Source organism: Saccostrea echinata, unplaced genomic scaffold (genome assembly GCF_033153115.1).
Source record: "Saccostrea echinata isolate AGI-Se365-2 ecotype Australia unplaced genomic scaffold, CSIRO_AGI_Sech_v1 ptg000012l, whole genome shotgun sequence".
Lineage (NCBI taxonomy): Eukaryota > Metazoa > Mollusca > Bivalvia > Ostreida > Ostreidae > Saccostrea > Saccostrea echinata.
This window is the reverse complement of record NW_026889761.1, coordinates 8,759,718-8,784,605: the sequence shown is the minus strand read 5'-3', so window position 1 is coordinate 8,784,605 and position 24,888 is coordinate 8,759,718. Positions and strand designations below refer to the sequence as shown.

Sequence of the window (24,888 nt, the reverse complement as noted above, 5' to 3'; positions counted from 1 at the left end):
GGATCGAAAGTAAATATTCGGAATATTTTGTAAAAAAGTCAAAGCAGTCGAAATTTTTATTTCAAAATTGGTAATCTTTTCAATATTTGATCCCAAATAAAAAAAAATTAATGTTTCTAAAACACTTCTGCAAAATTATTGTGAAAATTCCAAAAGGTTTTTTTTTTAATTGTTTAACCAAACCGTTTTAGTCCGACTAAAATATTTTCAAATTTTTATCCTTCTAGGTCTAATATTACTTCCGCGACAGAAGAGCGCCAATATTTTATTTTGAGACATGACAGACCTGAAATAGTCAGGAAGAGAGCGAGTAGGTGAAAATCTGATGAAGAATGGAATTTCTTAAAGATTTGGCGGCCTCTTTAAGAAGTGCCAGGACTGTGGAACTGCCAAAGGGTACATGTTTGCGATTACAATGAAGGAGATAGAAATTAGTAAAACATTTTGTATGATCACAGCACAGGCCTCTGAATTTCTATCAATAAGCCGTTATAGAACAGAAAAGAATTTATTACCAAATCAGGGCCCAATGGACATAAACATAATATATATAATTATTTGTAATATATACTTACAGATAAAGTAACAGACAGATTACAACATATAATGAAGAGCAATACAATTGATCAGAGTGATGTATCTATCCCCTCTAATATAATATGTTTTACGGTGTGACCGTTGGGGCGAGCACAATTGTACCAAAAGCTATAGCACCTTACACTTGTAATTTTGATCCACCTCATCAAACGTCAAACTGCACGAGACACAGTCTAGACTGTGACGTCACATGACGTTGGAATTTACGGAGACAGCCGAGCGTCTGGTTGAACAAGACTAAAGATCTTGTGCAATAATAAATGAAATATGTTGTAAAGTAGTTGTAATTATTTTTTGTTTCTTTTATGCTCTCCACAAAGAAAGAAAATAAACTTATCTCTCGGAAATGAATAATTATCCTTGGTCTTTTGTATGTTTTGTAAGAATTTCGCATGGAACCCTGGTAGCGAAGGAATTCTGGGAATGTTGCACCAGAAAATTTGCCTGACATATGTACAGATTTCATTCCGAATTTCCTCTGGTCTTACATGTTAGTCTAAATGAGCTCGCTGCGCTTGCTATAATATGTTGCCAGTGCGACCGTTGGGGTGAGGGCAGTTGTTCATTTAATTTTAATAACTGCCTCCTAAACCGCACGAGACATAAACGAAGTTTGAAAAGTGCAAAATTTTAACAAACAACATTTAATCTACTATCTGTATGCAATATCCATTAAATTATGGTGAGTCTATTTTTTAGGTCACCTGAGTTTACTCAGGTGACCTATTGCTATCTGTTTTCGTCCGTCGGCGTGCGTCGTGCATCGTCCGTCGTCCGTCGTGCGTTAACATTTGAACATTTTCAGCTTCTTCTCTGGAACCACTGAACCAAATTCAACCAAATTTGGCACATAGCATCTATATGTGAAGGGGAGTAAAAATTGTGAAATTCATGACCCCTACCCCCCTGGGGCCTGAGGGGTGGGGCTAAAACCATCAGAATTAATGCAATCTTTAAAAATCTTCTTCTTTACTCCTGGGCATCAAGCAGGCAAACTGTTGGCATGAATGTAATAAGCATTGAGCCCTCTACCTAAATTGTGAAATTTATGGCCCCAGGGTCAGGGGTTCTGGTGCTAGAGTGGGGCTCTGTTGAATATGTAGTGAAAAGCATTATTCTTAAAAAATCTTCTCCTCTGCTCTTGAGTATTTAGGAAACAAACAATATGCATAGTTATGATGAGGAAAGGTGTCTCTTCTAAAATTGTGAATTTCATGGCCCCAGGGTCAGGGGTTCTGGTGTTAGGGCGGGTATCTAATGGTTATATAGTGAAAATGCATTAGTTATTCAAAAATCTTCTCCTCTGCTCCTGGGTATTAAGCCGATGAACTAAGTACATAGTTATGATGAGAAAAAGTGCCTCTTCCAAAATTGTGAATTTCATGGCCCAAGGGTCAGGGGTTCTGGTGTTAGGGTGGGGCTCTGTTGAATATATAGTGATAATGTATTATTTCTTTAAAGAGCTTCTTCTGTGCTCTTGGATATTATGAAAACAAAATAAATACATAGTTATGATGATGAAAGGTGCCTCTTCCAAAATTTTGAATTTCATGGCCCCAGGGTCAGGGGTTCTGGTGTTAGGGCAGCGTTCTGTTGAATATACATGTATAGTGAAAATGGATTATTTCTTTTAAAAATCTTCTCTGATCCAGGGCAAACAAACTGAAGGCACAGTTATGATGAATAAGGGTGCCTATTCCTATGTTGTGAATTTCATGGCCCCTGGTCAGGGGTTCTGTTTTAGGGCGGGGCTCTAATGATTACATAGTAAAAATGCAATAATTCTTTGACAATCTTCTCCTTTTCTCCTGGGTAATAAGCCGATGAACTAAGAGTATAGTTATGATATGTAAGGGTGGCTGTTCCAAAATTGTGAAATTCATGGCCCCTAGGTCAGGGGTTCTGGTGTTAGGGTGGGGCTCTGTTGAATATATAGTGATAATGCATTATTTCTTTAAAAATCTTTTTCTTTGATCCTGGGTATTTAACAAACAAACCGATGCATAGTTATGATGAGTAAAGGTGCCTCTTCCAAAATTATGAATTTCATGGCCCCTGGGTCAGGGGTTCTGGTGTTAGGGTGGGGCTCTAATGATTACATAGTAAAAATGCAATAATTCTTTGAAAATCTTCTCCTTTTCTCCTGGGTATTAAGCTGATGAACTAAGAGTATTGTTATGATATGTAAGGATGCCTCTCCCAAAATTGTGAATTTTATGGCCCCTGCATCATGGTTCTGGTGTTAGGGCAGGGCTCTAATGATTACATAGTGAAAATGCATTAATTCTTTGATAATCCTCTGCTCTCTTTCTGGGTATTAAGTAAGCTTACTAAATGTAAAATTATGATGAGCAAGTGTGCCTCTTTCGAAATTGTGAATTTCATGGCCTCTGGTTTAAAACATGAATCCAATGTGGCGAAGTTGTTGCATGATACTCAGGTGACCTATAAGGCCCGTGGGCCTCTTGTTGTGAATTTTTAGTTGTTGTTACCGCGAGAACGAAGTTAGCAGCAAGAACAACAAGCGTTGCATTGTGGGTCTCCAAAAAATTTCATTTGGATCAATGTGCAAAGTCAGAATTTTCTCTTCGCCAAGGCGTTATTGTTAGAGCTCACATTGCGAGCGGCGCTTTGCGCCGCTCGCTGCACTCGCTATAAATACACCAGGTATACCTAGGCTGCGTTCAAGATCGTAGTGGCTAACTAGCAACTAGGTTGTTGATATCTATCTCTATTGAACGGACAGCTGATCTAGCCACTAAGTGTTAAATTTCGAATATGAATACATGTATATCAGTATAAACTTATTTTTGGAGCAAAAAAAGTTTATTTTCAAGTTAAAATATATATATGTAAATATACATTTAATATGCTATGATGTACAAAATAATTCCCCATTTAAAATCATATGTGCTGCGAAGTTGTAACTAAGAGGCCATCTTGGATTTGGTACTTAGCATCAAATATTTATGCTAGCTCTCCCTACATAGCTGCTAGGCTAGCTCTCCATTCAAGAGCGTAGCTTTATGTAGATGCTACGTACCCCTGGTGTATTTATATATATATATATATAGAGGGGATATATATATGACTCTGATCAATCATACAACAGCTTATTGATAGAAAATCAGAGGCCTATGATCACAGGCACCTCAAATTTCCACACATTATATATCTAGAGAGAGAGAACCCTGTGCATCTTTGCTCTGGCCAAAAGTGTTTCTGATCCACTACGCTCCTCACAATCCCTTAATCCCATAATTAACAATTGGTCTATCTTGCAATCAAAAGATGGGGTTGTTTATGCCGAATGATTTTGAATCTTACCTTAAACAACTTAAACACACAGCTTCAGTGTGTTATTGACTGAAAAAAAGAGCATATATAAAAACAAGTCGAAAAGCAGGTAATGAGCGAATTTTTTTTATTATTATTTGGGTGCAAATCCTTAACTGCAATGTAGATTCAAGATTAAATTATGTGCACATCAACTTTAAAGTTGGCTGATGCCATAAAACTTTTTATAGAATGACATGTTACATGTATCTTTTGGAGTTTATGCATATTTTTCATTTCCAAGACTAAAGAGTCAAGAAAAACCCCAAATGGAGATATCGTCATTTACTATAGCTTTACAGTACACTTGCTGAGTGATTGGACAAAAGGTATTGATAAACTCCAATCATCTCTAGAAAAAATTCCAAACTTTGATAGCACGATAGGCCAAGGGCTTATGAGGAGTGTAGTGGATCAGAATTCAAAAACACTTGGCTAGCAAAGATGATATAACACTGCATTAAAACAAATCCCACCCCTTCCTTTTGGAAGTGTAAGGCTTGATATACCCACTGTATTTCATATATTTGGTCCCTGCATCAATTACCTGGTGAAATACAATTTATTTGAATATGTTTTTGTTAAAGAATGATTCTTTATTTTGTTTAAAATGATTTATTTCTGTTTGTTATATACAGATCAAGAATCAGCATTTTACATGCTTATGTCCATGATCATTGGCAATCAACACAGGTATGTAGTATTTTTAGTAAAGCATTACAAATATATAATGTCAGTTAACCAGCAAATAAGATGATGTATATAGTACTCAGCATTTTGATTTAAAGGAATGGAGTGATTGTACAACCATTATATATATTTTTAACAGATCTGTATCAGAACTTTTATCAAACTCCAAATTTGATGTCAACTTTGCCCCAGGAAGAGGCCGCAGAAATCTGCTCCACATTGCTGCAAAGTAAGAAAGAAATACAGTGGTATAGATGAGTTTATTTTAGTATGATATTTTCAAGATTATTTTTTTTCTGTTTGAGAGTTAGCACACAATTTTATTATTTTTTTTTTTTTTACATGCCAGAAGTTGCTATCCTGTGATGTATTTTAGTGTCATGTGTGAACTGGATTGTTAATCAAAAAGAGAAAGATTTTGAGATAATTTCATTTTGAAGTCTTTTATAGAAGAAGTGACTCTTTAACACCTGGTTAAATATGAGAACATTTTGTTTTTATGAATATATTAGCAGTGTTGATAAACTGACACTGTCCTACGACTAATCACACACACTTCATTGCCACACTTGTAAATGTGTATGACTGTGTACTAAGTTATTCCTGCTTTCCAGCACTGGTTCCTATGAGTGTCTGGTGATCCTGATAAAGAAAGGTGTGGATGTCAATCGTCAGGACATGTCTGGATGTACGCCTCTACATCTGGCTGCCAGGAACGGGTAAATATTACTAAATTTAACTTAGTTATGCGGACACCTGGCCACCAGGAACGGGTAAATATTACTACAGTTTAATCTCAGAAATGCAGACACCTGGCCGCCAGGAACAGGTAAATATTGCTACAGTTTAATCTCAGTAATGTAGACATCTGGCCGCCAGGAACAGGTAAATATTACTACAGTTTAATCTCAGTAATGTAGACATCTGGCTACCAGGAACAGGTAAATATTACTACAGTTTAATCTCAGTAATGTAGACATCTGGCTACCAGGAACAGGTAAATATTACTACAGTTTAATCTCAGTATTTTGGACATCTGGCCGCCAGGAACGGGTAAATATTACTACAGTTTAATCTCAGTAATGTGGATATCTGGCCGCCAGGAATGGGTAAATATTACTACAGTTTAATCTCAATAATGGGGACACACTAGGGCAAAAAATTTTGAGATTTCCAAGTGTACAATATAAGAAAGTTAACTGTGAATTTGAGTGTGAACACACTTTGACATAACTGTTCTAGAATTTTTTGTCAATACAGAAAGAATTTTGTATTAGTATTAGATAATTTTTATCCCGAATTCCCTAAATTTTATGAGAGAAAGTCACTCAAAATGAAACAGTTGAATCAGTTATTTCTGAACTGATGAACTTAATAAAAGAATATATAGATGTATTAGTTGGTTTGCTTATGATTTTTATTATATTTGCAGACAGAAGAGATGTATTAACAAGCTACTGGAATGTAAAGCAGATGTCAACATCAGAAACAATGAAGGATTAACTGCGGTAAGTCTTTAACTCTGGAGAGTGACGGAAAGGGAAGTAACTTGTGCCAAGATTATCAAAAATTGATATCTGGTCTTTTTTTTTTTCCTTAGATTTTGTCAGGAAATAATATTTTTAAGGAACTTTAACAAAAGACACAGATTTAATGATCTACAAGTTTGGTTACTGTTTGTTATCTTCACATTTTGCATCACTTTGTTACAGATACACTGGCTGATTACATTACTATGTTACAGATACACTGGCTGATTACATTACTATGTTACAGATACACTGGCTGATTACATTACTATGTTACAGATACACTGGCTGATTACATTACTATGTTACAGATACACTGGCTGATTACATTACTATGTTACAGATACACTGGCTGATTACATTACTATGTTACAGATACACTGGCTGATTACATTACTATGTTACAGATACACTGGCTGATTACATTACTATGTTACAGATACACTGGCTGATTACATTACTATGTTACAGATACACTGGCTGATTACATTACTATGTTACAGATACACTGGCTGATTACATTACTATGTTACAGATACACTGGCTGATTACATTACTATGTTACAGATACACTGGCTGATTACATTACTATGTTACAGATACACTGGCTGATTACATTACTATGTTACAGATACACTGGCTGATTTCATTACTATGTTACAGATACACTGGCTGATTACATTACTATGTTACAGATACACTGGCTGATTACATTACTATGTTACAGATACACTGGCTGATTACATTACTATGTTACAGATACACTGGCTGATTACATTACTATGTTACAGATACACTGGCTGATTACATTACTATGTTACAGATACACTGGCTGATTACATTACTATGTTACAGATACACTGGCTGATTACATTACCATGTTACAGATACACTGGCTGATTACATTACCATGTTACAGATACACTGGCTGATTACATTACCATGTTACAGATACACTGGCTGATTACATTACCATGTTACAGATACACTGGCTGATTACATTACTATGTTACAGATACACTGGCTGATTACATTACTATGTTACAGATACACTGGCTGGTTACATTACTATGTTACAGATACACTGGCTGATTACATTACTATGTTACAGATACACTGGCTGATTACATTACTATGTTACAGATACACTGGCTGATTACATTACTATGTTACAGATACACTGGCTGATTACATTACTATGTTACAGATACACTGGCTGATTACATTACTATGTTACAGATACACTGGCTGATTACATTACTATGTTACAGATACACTGGCTGATTACATTACTATGTTACAGATACACTGGCTGATTACATTACTATGTTACAGATACATGGCTGATTACATTACTATGTTACAGATACACTGGCTGATTACATTACTATGTTACAGATACACTGGCTGATTACATTACTATGTTACAGATACACTGGCTGATTACATTACTATGTTACAGATACACTGGCTGATTACATTACCATGTTACAGATACACTGGCTGATTACATTACAATGTTACAGATACCTGGCTGATTACATTACTATGTTACAGATACCTGGCTGATTACATTACTATGTTACAGATACATGGCTGATTACATTACTATGTTACAGATACACTGGCTGATTACATTACTATGTTACAGATACACTGGCTGATTACATTACTATGTTACAGATACATGGCTGATTACATTACTATGTTACAGATACACTGGCTGATTACATTACTATGTTACAGATACATGGCTGATTACATTACTATGTTACAGATACATGGCTGATTACATTACAATGTTACAGATACATGGCTGATTACATTACTATGTTACAGATACACTGGCTGATAACATTACTATGTTACATATACACTGGCTGATAACATTACTATGTTACAGATACATGGCTGATTACATTACAATGTTACAGATACCTGGCTGATTACATTACTATGTTACAGATACATGGCTGATTACATTACAATGTTACAGATACATGGCTGATTACATTACAATGTTACAGATACATGGCTGATTACATTACAATGTTACAGATACCTGGCTGATTACATTACAATGTTACAGATACATGGCTGATTACATTACAATGTTACAGATACATGGCTGATTACATTACAATGTTACAGATACCTGGCTGATTACATTACAATGTTACAGATACCTGGCTGATTACATTACTATGTTACAGATACATGGCTGATTACATTACTATGTTACAGATACACTGGCTGATTGCATTACTATGTTACAGATACATGGCTGATTACATTACTATGTTACAGATACACTGGCTGATTGCATTACTATGTTACAGATACATGGCTGATTACATTACTATGTTACAGATACATGGCTGATTACATTACTATGTTACAGATACATGGCTGATTACATTACTATGTTACAGATACACTGGCTGATTACATTACTATGTTACAGATACATGGCTGATTACATTACTATGTTACAGATACACTGGCTGATTACATTACTATGTTACAGATACATGGCTGATTACATTACAATGTTACAGATACCTGGCTGATTACATTACAATGTTACAGATACCTGGCTGATTACATTACTATGTTACAGATACATGGCTGATTACATTACTATGTTACAGATACACTGGCTGATTACATTACTATGTTACAGATACATGGCTGATTACATTACTATGTTACAGATACACTGGCTGATTACATTACTATGTTACAGATACATGGCTGATTACATTACTATGTTACAGATACACTGGCTGATTACATTACTATGTTACAGATACATGGCTGATTACATTACAATGTTACAGATACATGGCTGATTACATTACAATGTTACAGATACCTGGCTGATTACATTACAATGTTACAGATACCTGGCTGATTACATTACTATGTTACAGATACATGGCTGATTACATTACTATGTTACAGATACACTGGCTGATTGCATTACTATGTTACAGATACACTGGCTGATTGCATTACTATGTTACAGATACATGGCTGATTACATTACTATGTTACAGATACACTGGCTGATTGCATTACTATGTTACAGATACATGGCTGATTACATTACTATGTTACAGATACATGGCTGATTACATTACTATGTTACAGATACACTGGCTGATTACATTACTATGTTACAGATACACTGGCTGATTACATTACTATGTTACAGATACATGGCTGATTACATTACTATGTTACAGATACACTGGCTGATTACATTACTATGTTACAGATACACTGGCTGATTACATTACTATGTTACAGATACACTGGCTGATTACATTACTATGTTACAGATACACTGGCTGATTGCATTACTATGTTACAGATACATGGCTGATTACATTACTATGTTACAGATACACTGGCTGATTGCATTACTATGTTACAGATACATGGCTGATTACATTACTATGTTACAGATACATGGCTGATTACATTACTATGTTACAGATACATGGCTGATTACATTACTATGTTACAGATACATGGCTGATTACATTACTATGTTACAGATACATGGCTGATTACATTACTATGTTACAGATACACTGGCTGATTACATTACTATGTTACAGATACACTGGCTGATAACATTACTATGTTACATATACACTGGCTGATAACATTACTATGTTACAGATACATGGCTGATTACATAACTATGTTACAGATACACTGACTGATTACATTTCTATATTACAGATACACTTACTGATTACATTTCTATATTACAGATACACTTGCTGATTACATTTCTATGTTACAAATGCACTGGCTGATTACATTACTATATTACAGATACACTGGCTGATTACATTACTGTATTACATATACATTACTGATTACATTTCTATATTACAGATACACTGGCTGATTACATTTCTATGTTACAGATACACTGGATGATTACATTACTATATTACAGATACATAAGCTGATTACATTACTGTATTACAGATACACTGGCTGATTATATCAGTATATTACAGATACACTGGCTGATTACATTACTGTTTTACAGATACACTGGCTGATTATATCAGTATATTACAGATACACTCGCTGATTACATTACTGTTTTACAGATACACTGGCTGGCTGTCAATGGTAGAACAGAAGTATTACACGATCTGTTTGCATATGTCCCTGATGTAGATGTAGAGGTAACTCACTTCCTATCATGTCACCCTTTAGATCATTTCTTATCTTTACTGATTATATCAAATTGATTTTTCCTGAGATTTTGCATCACATTGAAAAGTTACATTGGGAGGAGGAAAGGTTAAAGGTCACTTGAGTCACCCAGATTACCTGGTGTTATCATTTTTGTTGTGTCCTTTTCAACTTTTCAAGAAACACTGGACTATCTTCAACCACACATAATGCAATACATCCTTGAATAATGGGAATTCAAATTTGTTTTGATGGAGAGACATGTTCTTTCCCCAAGGCAAATGATTAGGAAATAATGAATCTAGGGTTAACTCCTTTGAACTTTTTTTTTCAATAACTTCAAATTGTTAATATATTTGTAGGACTCCAAAGTCCAATGGTGACACCAAAGTCCGATGGTCTCGCCAAAGTCTGATGGACTGCGCCAAACCCCGATGGTTTGACGTCAGTACGGACGCCAAAGTCCGATGGTCACGCTAAAGTCCGATGGCTTGTTTCCTATGATACACGTGTGCTAAAGTGCGATGGTCTGACAAGCCAAAGTCTGATAGTGCGGAGAAACAATTAACGTTTATAACATCACAATATTTCAACATCAATCCTCCACACCATTGTCTGTTACTCAAAACGAATAATTTAGGATGAGTCATCGCATACAATTTGACTGATTTTACTTATTGTTTGCACACACCCTGAGTTATTAGGATTAGTCCTTGCACAGCACTTGGCTGATAAGGTTTAGTCCTTGTGCACAATTACACTGATTATAGGATGGGTTGCACCCACCAGACAGATAGAGTTAATCCTTGTACACTATTCGATTGAATAGTTTTAGTCTCGCACCCTGACTGAATAGGGTTAGTTTCTATCCCATCCAGGATGTTACAGACTTTTCGGCCGATAAGGAGTAACCTCGCACACTTCCAAGAGATAAGGGTCAGCCTCGGACCCATCCGAAAGATTAGGATTATCCTCGCACGCATCCAAGAGATTAGGGTTAGCCTCGCACCCATCCGAGAGGTAAGGGTTAGCCTCGCAACCTCTTAAGAAATTATAGCTAGTGTTACAATTATATTTTTGCGTATTTTAGGGAAACCATATTACTTTGGCATTTAAATACTTAAAATTCATTTAATTTATTTTAAACTGTTTTACCTTGGCATGGCGCAGCATCGCAGTTTGGTGCAGAAGTACTATGACGTCATAAACAGTAATTATTTTTCTGCACCATTGGACTTTGGCGTGTCAACCATCGGGGTTTGGCGCAGACCATCGGACTTTGGCATGACTATCTGGCTTTGGAGTCCCATTGCACTTTGGAGTCCTACATATTTCTCAAGTTTGTCTAAAGATTAGATCATTCAGAAGCCTTAGTGTATATAAAAGTATTAGTAAATATTTGTGTGTTTCCTTTGCAGGATGCACAGGGACAAACAGCATTACATGTAGCCTGTCAGAATGGTCATAAGTCAGTAAGTAAAAATAGCCTGTCCATCAAGACAGTAAGTAAAAATAGCCTATCCATCAAGTCAGTAAGTAAAGATAGCCTGTCCATCAAGTATATATGTAGATAAAAGGCTTAAACATGAAATTGTTTGACTTTTTAAAAAGAATTATTGAATGACAGTCCTTTTTTTATACAGACTGTGATTTGTCTACTGGACCATGGAGCTGATGCTAACAGACCAAACCATAATGGATGGACCCCATTACACTTTGCCTGCAGGTAGATTAGCCAAGAGATATGTATATAGAACAAGGTTAACTTAGGACCTTTTTGGTCCTGTGAATTTCTGAAAAATTAAAACTGCTCAGTTTTAGTTGAAAATACATTAAAGAATGAGTAGACTTAATGCCCTATTTTGGGTCTTTTTGTGAACCCTCTACCAAGCTGTAAATGAAGTGAATCCAAAATATTTTACAAGCAAGGACAAGCTTTACATATACATGATTATATTAGGTAAAACATTTATACAAAAGCAATGCCCTGTTGCCATGAATCAAAATTGAAGCAATGATAAATTAGTGTAGCCGTCCGGAATTTGACATATACCAAGATTGTTTTTTAGGTCATATAATCAATATTAATAGGAAGCAGGGCTATCTGCGTGAGTGACAGTATCTCTCTCTCTCCTTCTCTCTCTCTGTAGATATTGGAATATGTGTATGGTATATTACAGCGATGTCAATATGAAATTAAAAGATTTCTCTGGTAGATATTGTGGCAGACCAACCAAACATGCTCTAAGACGTGATTTAGATCAAGGTCACATTTAAAAATACAATGTAATTGTAGGTGGACATCAAGTGATCAATTGTAATATTTAACAGGTTAACAGGTCAATCGAAGGCATATGAAGGTTAACACAGTCATAACAATGGAAGCGACAAGTCTGTTTTGAACAGTTTTTTGTAAAATTAAAGAATGAGCGCACGTTTATTGGCTCATCTCCTTTTAATTATCCCCTCGCGCAACTAGTTGCGGAGGGGATATAGCATCGCTACTGTGCGTATGTGTGTGTGTTAGTGTGTCCGTTACAGCTTGTGGGCAAGATTTAAAGAGAACCTTTGCACTATCATTTTTCAGCCTTCACATACTTATGTGGCATTGTAAAAGGACGAACCCTATTCATTTTCAAGTTAAGCGGTGAAATAGTTCTTAAAATATCGCATTTTTACTACCTTCAAACCCTGCAATTTTATGTACGAGTTGACAATACTCACTTCCGGTAAATGTAACAGGTTAAAATTCGGGTCGTTTCGATAGAGCCGCTTCTGTAAGTTCTACTTTGTATTGTCATTTTATTGTGCGTATCTGAGAAAGTTTTTATGAATTAAAAGTGTCATCTCTGTCACAGAGTAACTGAAATAATTTGATGAACGTCACGGTTTCAATACCCAATTACCACACGTGTGTGTGTTTACAATAGGGGCCTGAGGCGCATGTAATTCTTGAAAGTTATAAACAGTGATAAATATAAAGTTTCACAAGTGTCATTGACATCTCAACACCGGTATATTGTCATTTTTCACTACAAAAAAATATTACTTCCGTGCGTATTTTCAGATTTGATGCATATTGCATGCTACTGTGAGGTTTACTCAGGTAGGTAAATTAGTGAAATTTAGAGCATACGTGATATGTTTCTGTTAGGAATAAGGGAAACTGCCCAATCACGTATGCTTATGACGCAACCCCCACCCCACCCTCGAGGATATCCATCTTGACTTTTGTTAAAATTTAATTAGTGTTGCAATACATTTTAATTTCTTTACCTTATTTTAAACTTTACATAGGAATACTGGGTACCGTTGATTATTAGACCTAGATGATTGTATTTTGTTTAAAGTCCCTCTTGAGAATTTTTCTCTCGTATGGAGACATTGCCATTACTGGTGAAGTTCCTGGCGAGAGGGGATGCTCCGCTTAGCGGTGCTCTTGTATGACATTAGTTTGTTCAATATACAACTACAGTTTTTCTTAAGAACAGCCAACAAACATGCGCTGAGTATGTATTTAGACAATAAAAAAAGCGTGACCTTGATTATATAATTTATTGATACATGTATTTAAGAAATCTTCAGGCCCCATGCCTTTGATATTTATTTGGTTTTCCTCGAAAAGAGTGTTGTAAATTCATATCTGTAGCCAGAATACACGGTTTAGATATCGGTAATTTATAATATGGAAAGAAATAAACGTTTTATAAAACTTCAATTTACAGCTTTTTTCCAGGCCTTTGGTCCATAAACTGAGAACAGACTTGAGTCAAAATTTTGATTATGAATTTCTTGGGTTTTATTTGACATATGTGTTTTAAAAATTGCAGGATTGTACATGTATAATGTTCAAATATAAACAAGTGATGAAAATTTTGTTAGATTATGAAAATTATTTCAAAAATTATATCAATTTGAAATTTTTACATAAGTCTGTTCTCAGTTTATGGTCTTGGGGCCTGGACTCTTGAGTCCACCAATTCTTTCTCTGTGACTGCATATCTATCAAAAACGAAACGTCATGAATTGGGTCATTATCCTCAAATGCTGAAAATATCTTCCAAAATGGCTAAAATTCTAAGCTATTTTCAATTTTTTGCACAGAGCCCAACCTCTGATCCAAAATATGCAATTATGTTATGAAAGAACTGTTTCTGAAGATTATAAGACATGTTTTATTTTTTGGATCGAGGGATAGGCTCACGTTTTAGTTTTTTGTTCAAGGTACTCAAATACAATCATTTTCTGCAAAATTCAAGAACAATGCAATTTCACATAGCCTGTTTTTACAATACTTGGACTTCAGAGGAAACTTTTTTATATGAAATGAAAGCAATAAGTCTTTTCTTTATATTGATGTTTGAAATGGGACATTGGGTCTTGGTTAGTTAATTGGTATATGGGCAGGGCCATTTTATGGATAAAGTGAACCTATCTCTTTAATTTCTATGATTTTGTATGTATATTGCTGAGATATTGAATGTTTAAATTTCAGTCACGGCCAGCATAACACTGCAGACATTCTGTTGAGGCGAGGGTCTAGGTTTAATGTGGACCATTTTGGGAAAACTCCCCTGGATCTATGCTTACAAGTAAATCTTACTTTGGAATAAGTGTGTCCATAAGGAAATTCTTAAACTGAGACTATATAACAGTCTAAAAAATTTTGGGCAGAAAATAAAATTTTTAATTTTCTTAAAAGTGTTTTATGTGGTGCAAATCGAAAATATTTTAATTAAAGAAAGATATATTTACCAATGAAAATACTGTAGATCACTCAATTTTCGCAACACGTTATTTTCGCGAGATAGTCATTTACTCTTTAAAAGTGAGACAAAATTTTCACAAATGGTGGTTTTTGCTCTTAATAATCTTAAGGAATACTAATATACGCGAGAATAAAATTTTCTCGAGCACACTGTCTCGCGGAATTACCGGTATGCGAAAATAAAGTTCTCACAAATAAAAAGTGATTTACAGTAGTGTGTATTATGAGTTCAAGTCCACCACAAAGAAAGTAGTGATAGTAAAAGAAGTTTAAACAAAACCGTTACAGGGTGGGTACAGTGAGACATGCAGTATCCTTCTACAGTACTTACCAAAATTAATGGAGCAACTCATCAACAGTGTCAGAAGTGAAAAGATAAAAGAGGCAGATGTAGGCATTTGTTAATCTTTGCAGGAGCTTATCAATTGATTTAAAAGCAAGAGTATCAGAACTTTTTATTGTTGTTTATTTTGTAGTATTTGAAGGTTCTGATATATGTCAGTTCCCAGGGTAGTGGAATGGCTGATGTATTACTTACCAGATTATCAGAAGAGGCCTCTATAATTGGACACAATCTATTGAGGTAAATTTCAAAGAGGAATTAAAACAGATATTCATTGATAAAAACCTGTTCCACAGAATACATGTCTATACTTTTGTAAAAATTGCATACACACCATGTTTGAATTAAAATGATGCATTGCTGAGTGTAAAACGGAAAAGATTGCTTCTTCTTTACAAGAAAACAAACAAACAAATTTTTAAAAAATATATATTATTATTCATTAGTTAGCTCTATAATACCTGTATTTTTCATTTTTGCAGCGTTTCCAGCAACATTGAAACCCAAGTGTCTTGTCTGTTAAGAAGTGTTAGAGTATTATGTAAATTATACTCCCACATCTACCAATCATCTTCCAGCTTATCTACATCCAGCCAATCAAAAGGACTGCAAGGAGTCACACGGGTGTCACCCAAAGCTATACAAGTGTTCGGGGTAAGTGGTGTTTTACCAATTAGTCTTACTATTCTGTGCTTTTTTTCCCTGGAAAGATGCCTGTGTGATTTAATTTTGGTATGTAATTTTTTCCAGCCACTTGAGGCATTATGGCAGCTACTTGCTGATTGGCTGTGTCTTTTAAGAGTGGAATTCAACAAAGAGGACAAAAAGTTAACATCAGGGAAAACTCAATCAGAAAATTCAGTCTCAGGGCAACAAGCGAAATCTCAGGATGTTAGGATTGAGATATCAGACACTCAGAGTGAACTTGTCACTGAATGTAGTAAAGTGGTGGATCCTAATACCTGTGATCAGGAGGGGATCCTACAAAGCCTATGTGTGGATCAGGATGTGGTGGGAGTCATTCTGCCCAGGATTTGTGGGGTCATTCATGCATTTTATATTTGCTGTACCTGTCAACATGGACACCCACAGTAAGTGAGATTCATCAGTGTTGCTCAAATTGTAAAAAGTTTTGGATTTCTATAGCTGCTAAATTTGTATCAATTGTAAAACATTGAAGAAGTTCATTTCTGTTTGATTATTTCTTATTTCAGAATGACATCTCCAAGATTTATAGAATTTGTATGTCAGCATAATAGGGAGTTAAAACTTCTTGTTGGAAGGTAAGATATATTTTGTATACCTATGAGAATAAAGTAATTATAAAATGTATTCTATTTATAGCTTATATATTTATGCCTAAGTTTACTTGTTGCAGGAACCCCGAGATTATTTTTGACCACTTCCACTTTCTCCTGGAGTGTCCTGAGTTGATGTCTCAGTTTCTACATATCATCAGGTCAAGAGTAAGTTAAATGCAATAATTAATTGATTGAGCCAAAGGTTCAAATGAATTTTGACTTCGTTTTATGTAATCTTTTATAATAAAAATATGCGCAAGAATTAAATTTCAGCAAGTATATAGCCTTGCATAATAACTTGAAAATAAAGTTCTCGCAAATTGTGATTTACAGTAACACATATTGTATAAATGTCTGTGTGTTGCTTCAGCATAGACTGCATGGATTAAAATAAAGTGGAAGAGAAAGTTGTTGTTTTGGTAGTAAATTTGTACTTTCTTTATTGTCCAGCCATTTGAATCTAGGAGACGGTGGTTCTATGATAATTTGGACAGGGAAGGTTCTCGAGGAGAAATCATTCATTCCCCGCCAAGTGATGAAGATGTCCTTGTGATAAGCCGAGGTGAGAAAAAGGAACCCATCAGCTGTATAATGAATGGATAGCTTTACCTTACCCTCTTACAATAAACTATCTGAATTAGTCAAATCTTAATCGCTTGTAAACTGATCATTTCTATGTAGAGGAAGAATGCAAGATACATCTAAGACCAGGAATTTAAGCTTCTATGTTTCAAATATATGTGTCAATTTCTTCCAGAGAGAATGTTTCACAGCAGCTGTGAGAGTCTGATCAAACAGTCCTCAGACAAACTGAAGAAAGGTCTGGCCATTAGATTCCAGGGAGAAGAAGGAATGGTCAGTTTTCACTATACTCAATAAAAAAAATATACAGTACAATGTATAAAGCTTTTGTATCCAAAAAGTAAATTTCAGATTATAAGGCATTTTTGCCTCAGTGTATTTAAAGATTACAGTAATATTTATTTACTTCTTTCCGAGACTAAGACATTTTTGGCTGTTAGATCTTAAATCACCTCATATCTTCTGTAGGGATCAGGAGTTGTAAGAGAGTGGTTTGATGTTTTATCACGAGAAGTTCTCAATCCAGATTATGCCTTGTTCACTCAGTCGGCTGATGGTATTGTGTTTTTGTCAATTTTTTTTTTTTTTGAAAATCAAATTATGGTTTTAAATGATTTACTCCTTCTGTGCTGTTAAACTACTGTGATAATGCTTTGCAGGTTGTACTTTCCAGCCCAACAGTAACTCTGCCATTAACCCAGATCATCTGAACTACTTCCGATTTGCAGGACAGACACTGGGATTGGCTCTCTATCATCAACATCTCCTAAACGTTTACTTTACAAGATCATTCTACAAACACATACTTGGTAAGGGCTCATTTCTCTAAAATGTGATTTGCTATATTAAGAAAAGATGTTTTATATATCTAATTTTTTTTAACGCTTTTAATATATATCACAATGAAACCCATTTATATCTTTTAACTATCCTGGGTCAGGATTAGTAAGTGTAAGAAAATATCACGTAAGTATATATGAAAATTAAAGCGAATCTTGTTTTTAAAAATTAGATAGCTTCAAATATAAATCCATATTGTTTTATAATTTTTACATAGGAGACCAACAATATCTTTCATTTCTGTTTTGATTTGACATCTATAAACAATTTAAATGTTTGTATCTTTAATGGTATAAAAGGCACAATAGCATCAAGAAATAGCACCTTGTATTCCATTCAAAATAAAAATCTAGGATAATATTTCTGTTATAGTTGAAAAATCAAGTCAATCTTAGATAAATCAGTGTATGGTTGTTATTAGGGCCCCGCAAGGATTTGGGGTGCCCTATAGTAATCACTCTGTCTGTCTGTCTGTCTGTCCGTCTGTCATTCTTCCGTCCGCAAATTTTCTGTTTTTTTTCTAATAACTTTTTTTGTAGTTGACCAATTAAGTTCAAATTTGGTATGTTGGTTGAAGAGGCAGTAAGGCATATTTTGATGCTAAGTTTGGTTCTCTGTGTCATCCAGTTTTGAGCTGGGGTGGTGGGGTATATTCCTTAACTTTACATTAGAATGAATGCCAGGGCAAAGAGAGATAACTGCTGAGAATGTTCAAATTGTAAACTATGAAAGCTGCAACTAGTCCCATGGGATTAATTAACTTTCCTCTTGAAGAGAATCCAAAGCATTATCTGTTTCTGTCAAATTGAGATTAATTAACACCTGTGTCTGCAAATGAAGTTTGTTTTGAAGTTAAGGTCAATTCTGAATGATGTTTACATTCTATGAAATGTGGATTTAAATAATGTTCATACTTTATATTGGTAAAATATACAATGAGTTATGATTTTATTGAACTCTAAAAACAAGATATACATAAAGATATGTTTTTTTTATTTTTTTGTTTTTATTTATTTATTGTATTTATTTATTCATTTTTTTTTTTGGCTGCCATTTTAAATTCAAGAATACTATTAATTTTAACGGGTAGTCCAATAATAAACTCATTCTATCATTACTGAAAGAGTTCTTATTGTAAACTTGGAAGAAAAGGATAAGAGAGCAGTACAATTAATCCCTTGGGATTAATTATCTTGTCTTGGGCAGAAAATTTTCCAGGCTTATCTTTATTTGTCAGTTTAAGATATATTAACCTTTGTCTGCAACTGATGTTTGTTTTGAAGTTAAGGTCAAGACTTGGTGATATTTGAAAACACATGCTTTATTCTTGTTTGAATATACATTTAATTGAGTTATTATAGATATGATGTTTTTTACTGCCTTATGTAAATACAGGGATACTCTTTACAGGTTGTTGGATATTTAGGAATTATCTTGAAATTTTATAAATAAAGTCGTTATTGCATATTCTTCATATATTTTTAAATTTTTCTAATCAATTAAAATTCTCATTCTGTAAGCTGCACTCTTATATTTCTACCCCTCGGCGGGGCCCTTGCCGACTGGTCAGTTTTCTAGTTTTTAGGCAAATTGTTGCCTTTCAGAAATGAAGTCAAACATTAGTTTGCTACTAAAATCAGCATCTATCTGTTGTACAGGTATTCCTGTGAATTATACTGATGTAGCATCTATAGACCCCGAGTATGCCAAGAATCTACAGGTAAATAGAAATGCTGCATCCAGGTAGTAATTCGATTTTTTTTCTAAATATCAGCAAATTTGTTGTGGTAAATGTCTCCACTGGGATTGATGCATTTACTGTATTTAGTGGATACTGGATCACAACATTGACAATATTGGCCTTGACCTTACCTTTTCGGTGGAGACAGATGTGTTTGGAGCCATGCAGGAAGTGGAGCTTAAACCAGGAGGTGCCACGACACCAGTGACAGAGAAAAACAAGGTGTGACTCACACATTTCATAGAGTAGACATTGTCTTTTTCAGTGGGTAGAAAGTCTCAAGCTAAAGACTTGCAAAAACATATATTATTTTATAATGAATTGTAAATTTTCTTCTTTTCAATGAAATCATTTTTTTTTTTAAAAGTAAACAATAAAACAAATATATCCTCAAAACAAAATGCATCTTCCACTTTTATTCAGAGACAATGATTTAGTATATAAATGCATAATGAATCTTTTTGCAGGAGGAGTACGTACAGCTGGTGACAGAACTCCGGATGACCCGAGCCATCCAGCCTCAGATTGACAGCTTTCTGTCTGGATTTCATGAGTTTGTTCCACAGGCTCTCGTACAGATGTTTGATGAATTTGAACTGGTATTGAACTCAGTGTTTATATTGCTTTTTGTAATGAAGTATGAGAATCATTTTGTTTGGGGAGGGGGACATTTTATTACCTGATATTTGATTAATATCAAAGTTGATATATCTGTTGAAATATTTTTTTGTGTGATGGACTAAGAATATTAAACTGAAATAAAACCTCAAAGAAGACATCTTTGACATTCTCATGTACTGTTAAATGGTACATGCAATACATGTACAGCCTAACTGACTATGAGTATATTCCTACAGGAACTACTATTATCTGGATTACCAGAGATCAATGTTGACGACTGGAGAAAATACACAGAGTACAGTGGATATGATGAAAACTCTCCTCAAATACAGGTGTGTCAAACTCTCCTCAAATACAGGTGTGTCAAAACTCTCCCCAAATACAAGTGTGTCAAAACTCTCCTCAAATACAGGTGTGTCAAAACTCTCCTCAGATACAGGTGTGTCACAAACTCTCCTCAAATACAGGTGTGTCACAAACTCTCCTCAAATACAGGTGTGTCAAAACTCTCCCTCAAATACAGGTGTGTCACAAACTCTCCTCAAATACAGGTGTGTCAAAACTCTCCCTCAAATACAGGTGTGTCAAAACTCTCCCTCAAACACAGGTGTGTCAAAACTCTCCTCAAATACAGGTGTGTCTAAACTCTCCTCAAATACAGTTGTTTTAAAACTCCTCAAATACAGGTGTGTCAAACTCTCCTCAAATACAGGTGTGTCGAACTCTCCTCAAATGCAGGTGTGTCAGCTACAGTGCTTGCTTAGGACATGGGTTCACTTCTTCCTAAAGGGAGATAATTTTAGACATTTACAAAAAAGATACAATATTCAGAAATCTAGTTTTATTGTTAAGACATGGGTCTCTTCTGTTTTGAAAGGGAGATAATTGTAGACATTTGTTAAAGTGTAAAAGTATTCAGAAATATATTCCTTTTACAACTTAATTATTTTTATCACAAAGGAAATCTAAAATTTAAATTACGCTCAGGGTTGTGTATGTGTTTGTATGGAATATAATTTGCCTGAGATCTAGATTCATATATCAAGATGTTAAATATTAATGATCATTTTTGAACTTTTGACAGTGGTTTTGGGAAGTGGTAGAAGAATTTGGTCAACAAGACAGAGTTTTACTGCTACAGTTTACCACAGGAAGGTAAGTACATGTTTATCATGTGTAAGAAGACAAAATCTTATTCTTGTTTATTGTATGTCTCCTATGTTTCTGTTGTTCAGTATCTCTTTCTTGATTGTCAAGAATTGTCAAATTTTGGACTTTTAATTAAAGACAAAAGAGAACAATTGTTAATGAAGTGTTCTTTGTTTCAGCTCCCGTGTTCCCTTTGGGGGATTTTCTCGTCTGGGTGGAGGTGGAGGACCACAAAAATTCACCATCAGCCATGTCACCTACCAACCCCAGCTCCTACCTACAGCCAGTACATGGTAACCTGATCTTATGACTTGTCTGAGAAGCTTAATTATAGAGTGTATTATAAATAGTTTTGAAAATTATACAAAATATGATGAACATTCTTCATACTACATTCAGTACAAATGGTTTGAAAATCAGAATTTTACGAGAACAAGTTCATGAAGAGTAAGACATCAGTGAAAAATTCAATAAGCTTCCATCTATCTCAGATTATATTTATACCCACCACAAAGTTTTGGGCTATTATAGAATCATTGTGTTGACATACTTTGCACAAAGATTTTTTGGACTTGTAGGTATTATAAAGACAAGCCAAAGTTACTTGCACTCAGTCAAAGTCAAAGATAAAAAAAAAAAAAAAAAAATCTTGTCCCTGCCACATTTTTAAGGGTTGTTCTTGACACAAGGGTTTCTTTTTACTTAAGAATCTGACTTGACACTAATTAAGGTCATTTGGACAAGATAAAGGTCACAATAATCAAGACTATAAAATTCTTATCTTGATAATAACTTTGAAGCTAAGGTTGCTTAAGATTTTAGATGATCAAGATCACATTGTGGAGCAGTATAAAATTTATTACATTGGTGATATGGTCCGTTTTGAGTAAGACCTACCAATGGTAGATTATTCCTATGTATGTATATATACTTGTATATATACTTGAAAAAATGTCAATAAACCTGTAACATTTGTATCTTCATAGTAATATATGTAAATAATACTTTTCAGTATCAACCTATTGAAACTACCAGAATATTCAACAAAATCTGAGTTAAAGGAGCGTTTGATGGTAGCTCTTCAGTGTGGTAGTCAAGGATACACTATGGCCTAGTCAGTGACGTGTCATGCAGCAAAAATATAGTCCCAATTCATAATAACGATTTCTGTCCGCAGGATCAAAGTAATAGTCAAGGATACACTGTGGTACAGCCATAAATACTTGTGACACAAAGAAAATAATCCCAGCTCATTGTTAGAGAAATTGTTGATGTATCCTTTTTCATACACTTACAATGCATTTCAGTGATGTTATAAACTTTTATTTGCTTAGCCAAAGTATGCTATGCATGTTCATCAGATATTCAGTGTTCAGTTATAAATATTTTTTGACTGTTGGAACCTGTCCTAGTCTGGCTCAGTGTAGAAGAATCCTGTCAGGTTATATCTTGTACTCTGTGTTGACAGAAGTTAGCTAAGAAAAAAATAGTCAACCTAGGTTATATATGGCAACCAGTTTACAGCTAAGTCTTTAAAAGTGCAATTAAATATTTAAAAAGCTCAGATATTAAGTAAATGTGTTTATATTTGTAATGATGCTACTGAAAGTTAAGGGAAAGGCACTGGGCATTCATTTTCTTCTAGCATAGACAAAATGAGTTTGTTGTTAATTTATGTCATCCTTATACATGTGCATATTTACAATAGAATATTTCAGAGAGAGAGAGAATTGTTGTTCTTCTTGACCAGAGTGTACTGGTACCTGTTGTAGAAATTTGTAAACTCTTACTATTTATTCTAAATAAGAGTTAGATTAGTATATCTTTTATAAAACATAATGAATTTTAAAGATTTTGAGAAATCATTTTGCATTAAGTTGATGTTAAATGATCCTTGTGCAAGAAAATTTATCTTGAAAGTTGAGTCTGAGGTCTAAAATATTAACTCACCAGAGCCAGTTCAGATAAGCTTTCCTTATAATTTTTTTTCTTCCACAGTCTATACATATTTTTCTTTTTGAATATTATCTCAAGAACCACCCAACTTTGCAATAAGCATTTTGGGATTCAAAAATGTGTCTTTCCAGGAATGACCATATAATTGTGTTTTTATATGATACCCTTTGATACTTTTTCTTGTTGGGGGGGGGGGGGGGGGTAAACTTCTCATGGATAAGGTGAAAATTTTGTCAACCTTCTTAACCTTTATTCAAACTATTGTTTTCAATTGAAATAGTTTTGATGGCAAGTTTTACTTGAGCTTCACTCCTGAGAGAGAGCCTAGAAACTCAGGTGAGTGCAAAGATCTATAAACCTCTTGTTTAAAACTAGTGTGTAATTATAGTGTAGGAATCAAGATTCAGAAATTAGTAATTTTTAGAGGAAAATTGTTATTTTTATTGGTTGTAAATAATATTCATATTCCTAAAGATTTCAATTGCTTTTGAGAAATAACTTTTCTTTCTTGTTAATGTATGTTACCTCTTGAAAAGAGTTCTTTTATGGCAAGAAATTTTATATGTCTCCATGGATTATTTAATATTAAGTTTAACAACTCTGTGATCTCAGCTGTTAATTTGTCTTTAATGGGAAGAAATTAACTTTACTATTTATAGTTTCTAGTGCATCTCAATGTTTATCATCTTTATTACTTTTCTGTTTATACATTTTATTTTGTGTTTTATTATTTTTTTTTTTCATATAACATGTTACGTTTTATGATAAAATAAATAATAAGTATACATTCATACAATTGAAGTATTTTTTGCCTTAACAATTAGAAATCATTGACACATAACTTTTGTACAAACCTTTACTTAGAAAGTTTTTGCATTCAAAGCAAAGCGAGGCAACTTGGGTGTGCTTGATTTACTGACCGTTAAAGACACCGGTGCCCGCAACTGCTCAGCGTTGTCAAGTATCGGAGGCAACAGACGCGTATTGTCAGTGAAAATCACGGCGATCTCTAAGTTTTACCTCGCGGGCCTTTCATTATAGCGGAGACAGCTGTTTGATTCACTTATTGACCATATAATGCTTTTTGTTCTGAAATTTATATTTTGGTCGTCAAACAAAAATAATTTGAAATAGAAAATCAAATGTGTAGTAGTTTTATTAAACGCTGGGAGGTCTACGTTGATGGTGTAATTGCTATAACCACTCTACCG

The 24,888-nt window shown here is 34.4% G+C and overlaps 1 protein-coding gene across 1 annotated transcript; it reads left to right on the top strand.

Moving 5' to 3' along the window:
* The first annotated feature begins 295 nt into the window (after positions 1-295).
* LOC133185300 (E3 ubiquitin-protein ligase HACE1-like) lies at positions 296-23,860 on the top strand. Its single transcript, XM_061320431.1, has 26 exons — positions 296-396; positions 4,572-4,626; positions 4,763-4,852; positions 5,238-5,342; positions 6,056-6,131; positions 10,289-10,366; positions 11,795-11,848; positions 12,020-12,102; positions 14,872-14,968; positions 15,433-15,534; positions 15,621-15,727; positions 15,970-16,141; positions 16,238-16,578; positions 16,702-16,770; positions 16,866-16,953; positions 17,239-17,350; positions 17,546-17,643; positions 17,839-17,926; positions 18,030-18,179; positions 19,869-19,930; positions 20,039-20,173; positions 20,419-20,550; positions 20,809-20,904; positions 21,657-21,727; positions 21,901-22,014; positions 22,734-23,860. The coding sequence occupies exons 1-26, from the start codon at positions 333-335 to the stop codon at positions 22,834-22,836; spliced, it is 2,742 nt and encodes a 913-aa protein (XP_061176415.1). The 5' UTR covers positions 296-332; the 3' UTR covers positions 22,837-23,860.
* Positions 23,861-24,888: the final 1,028 nt, after the last annotated feature.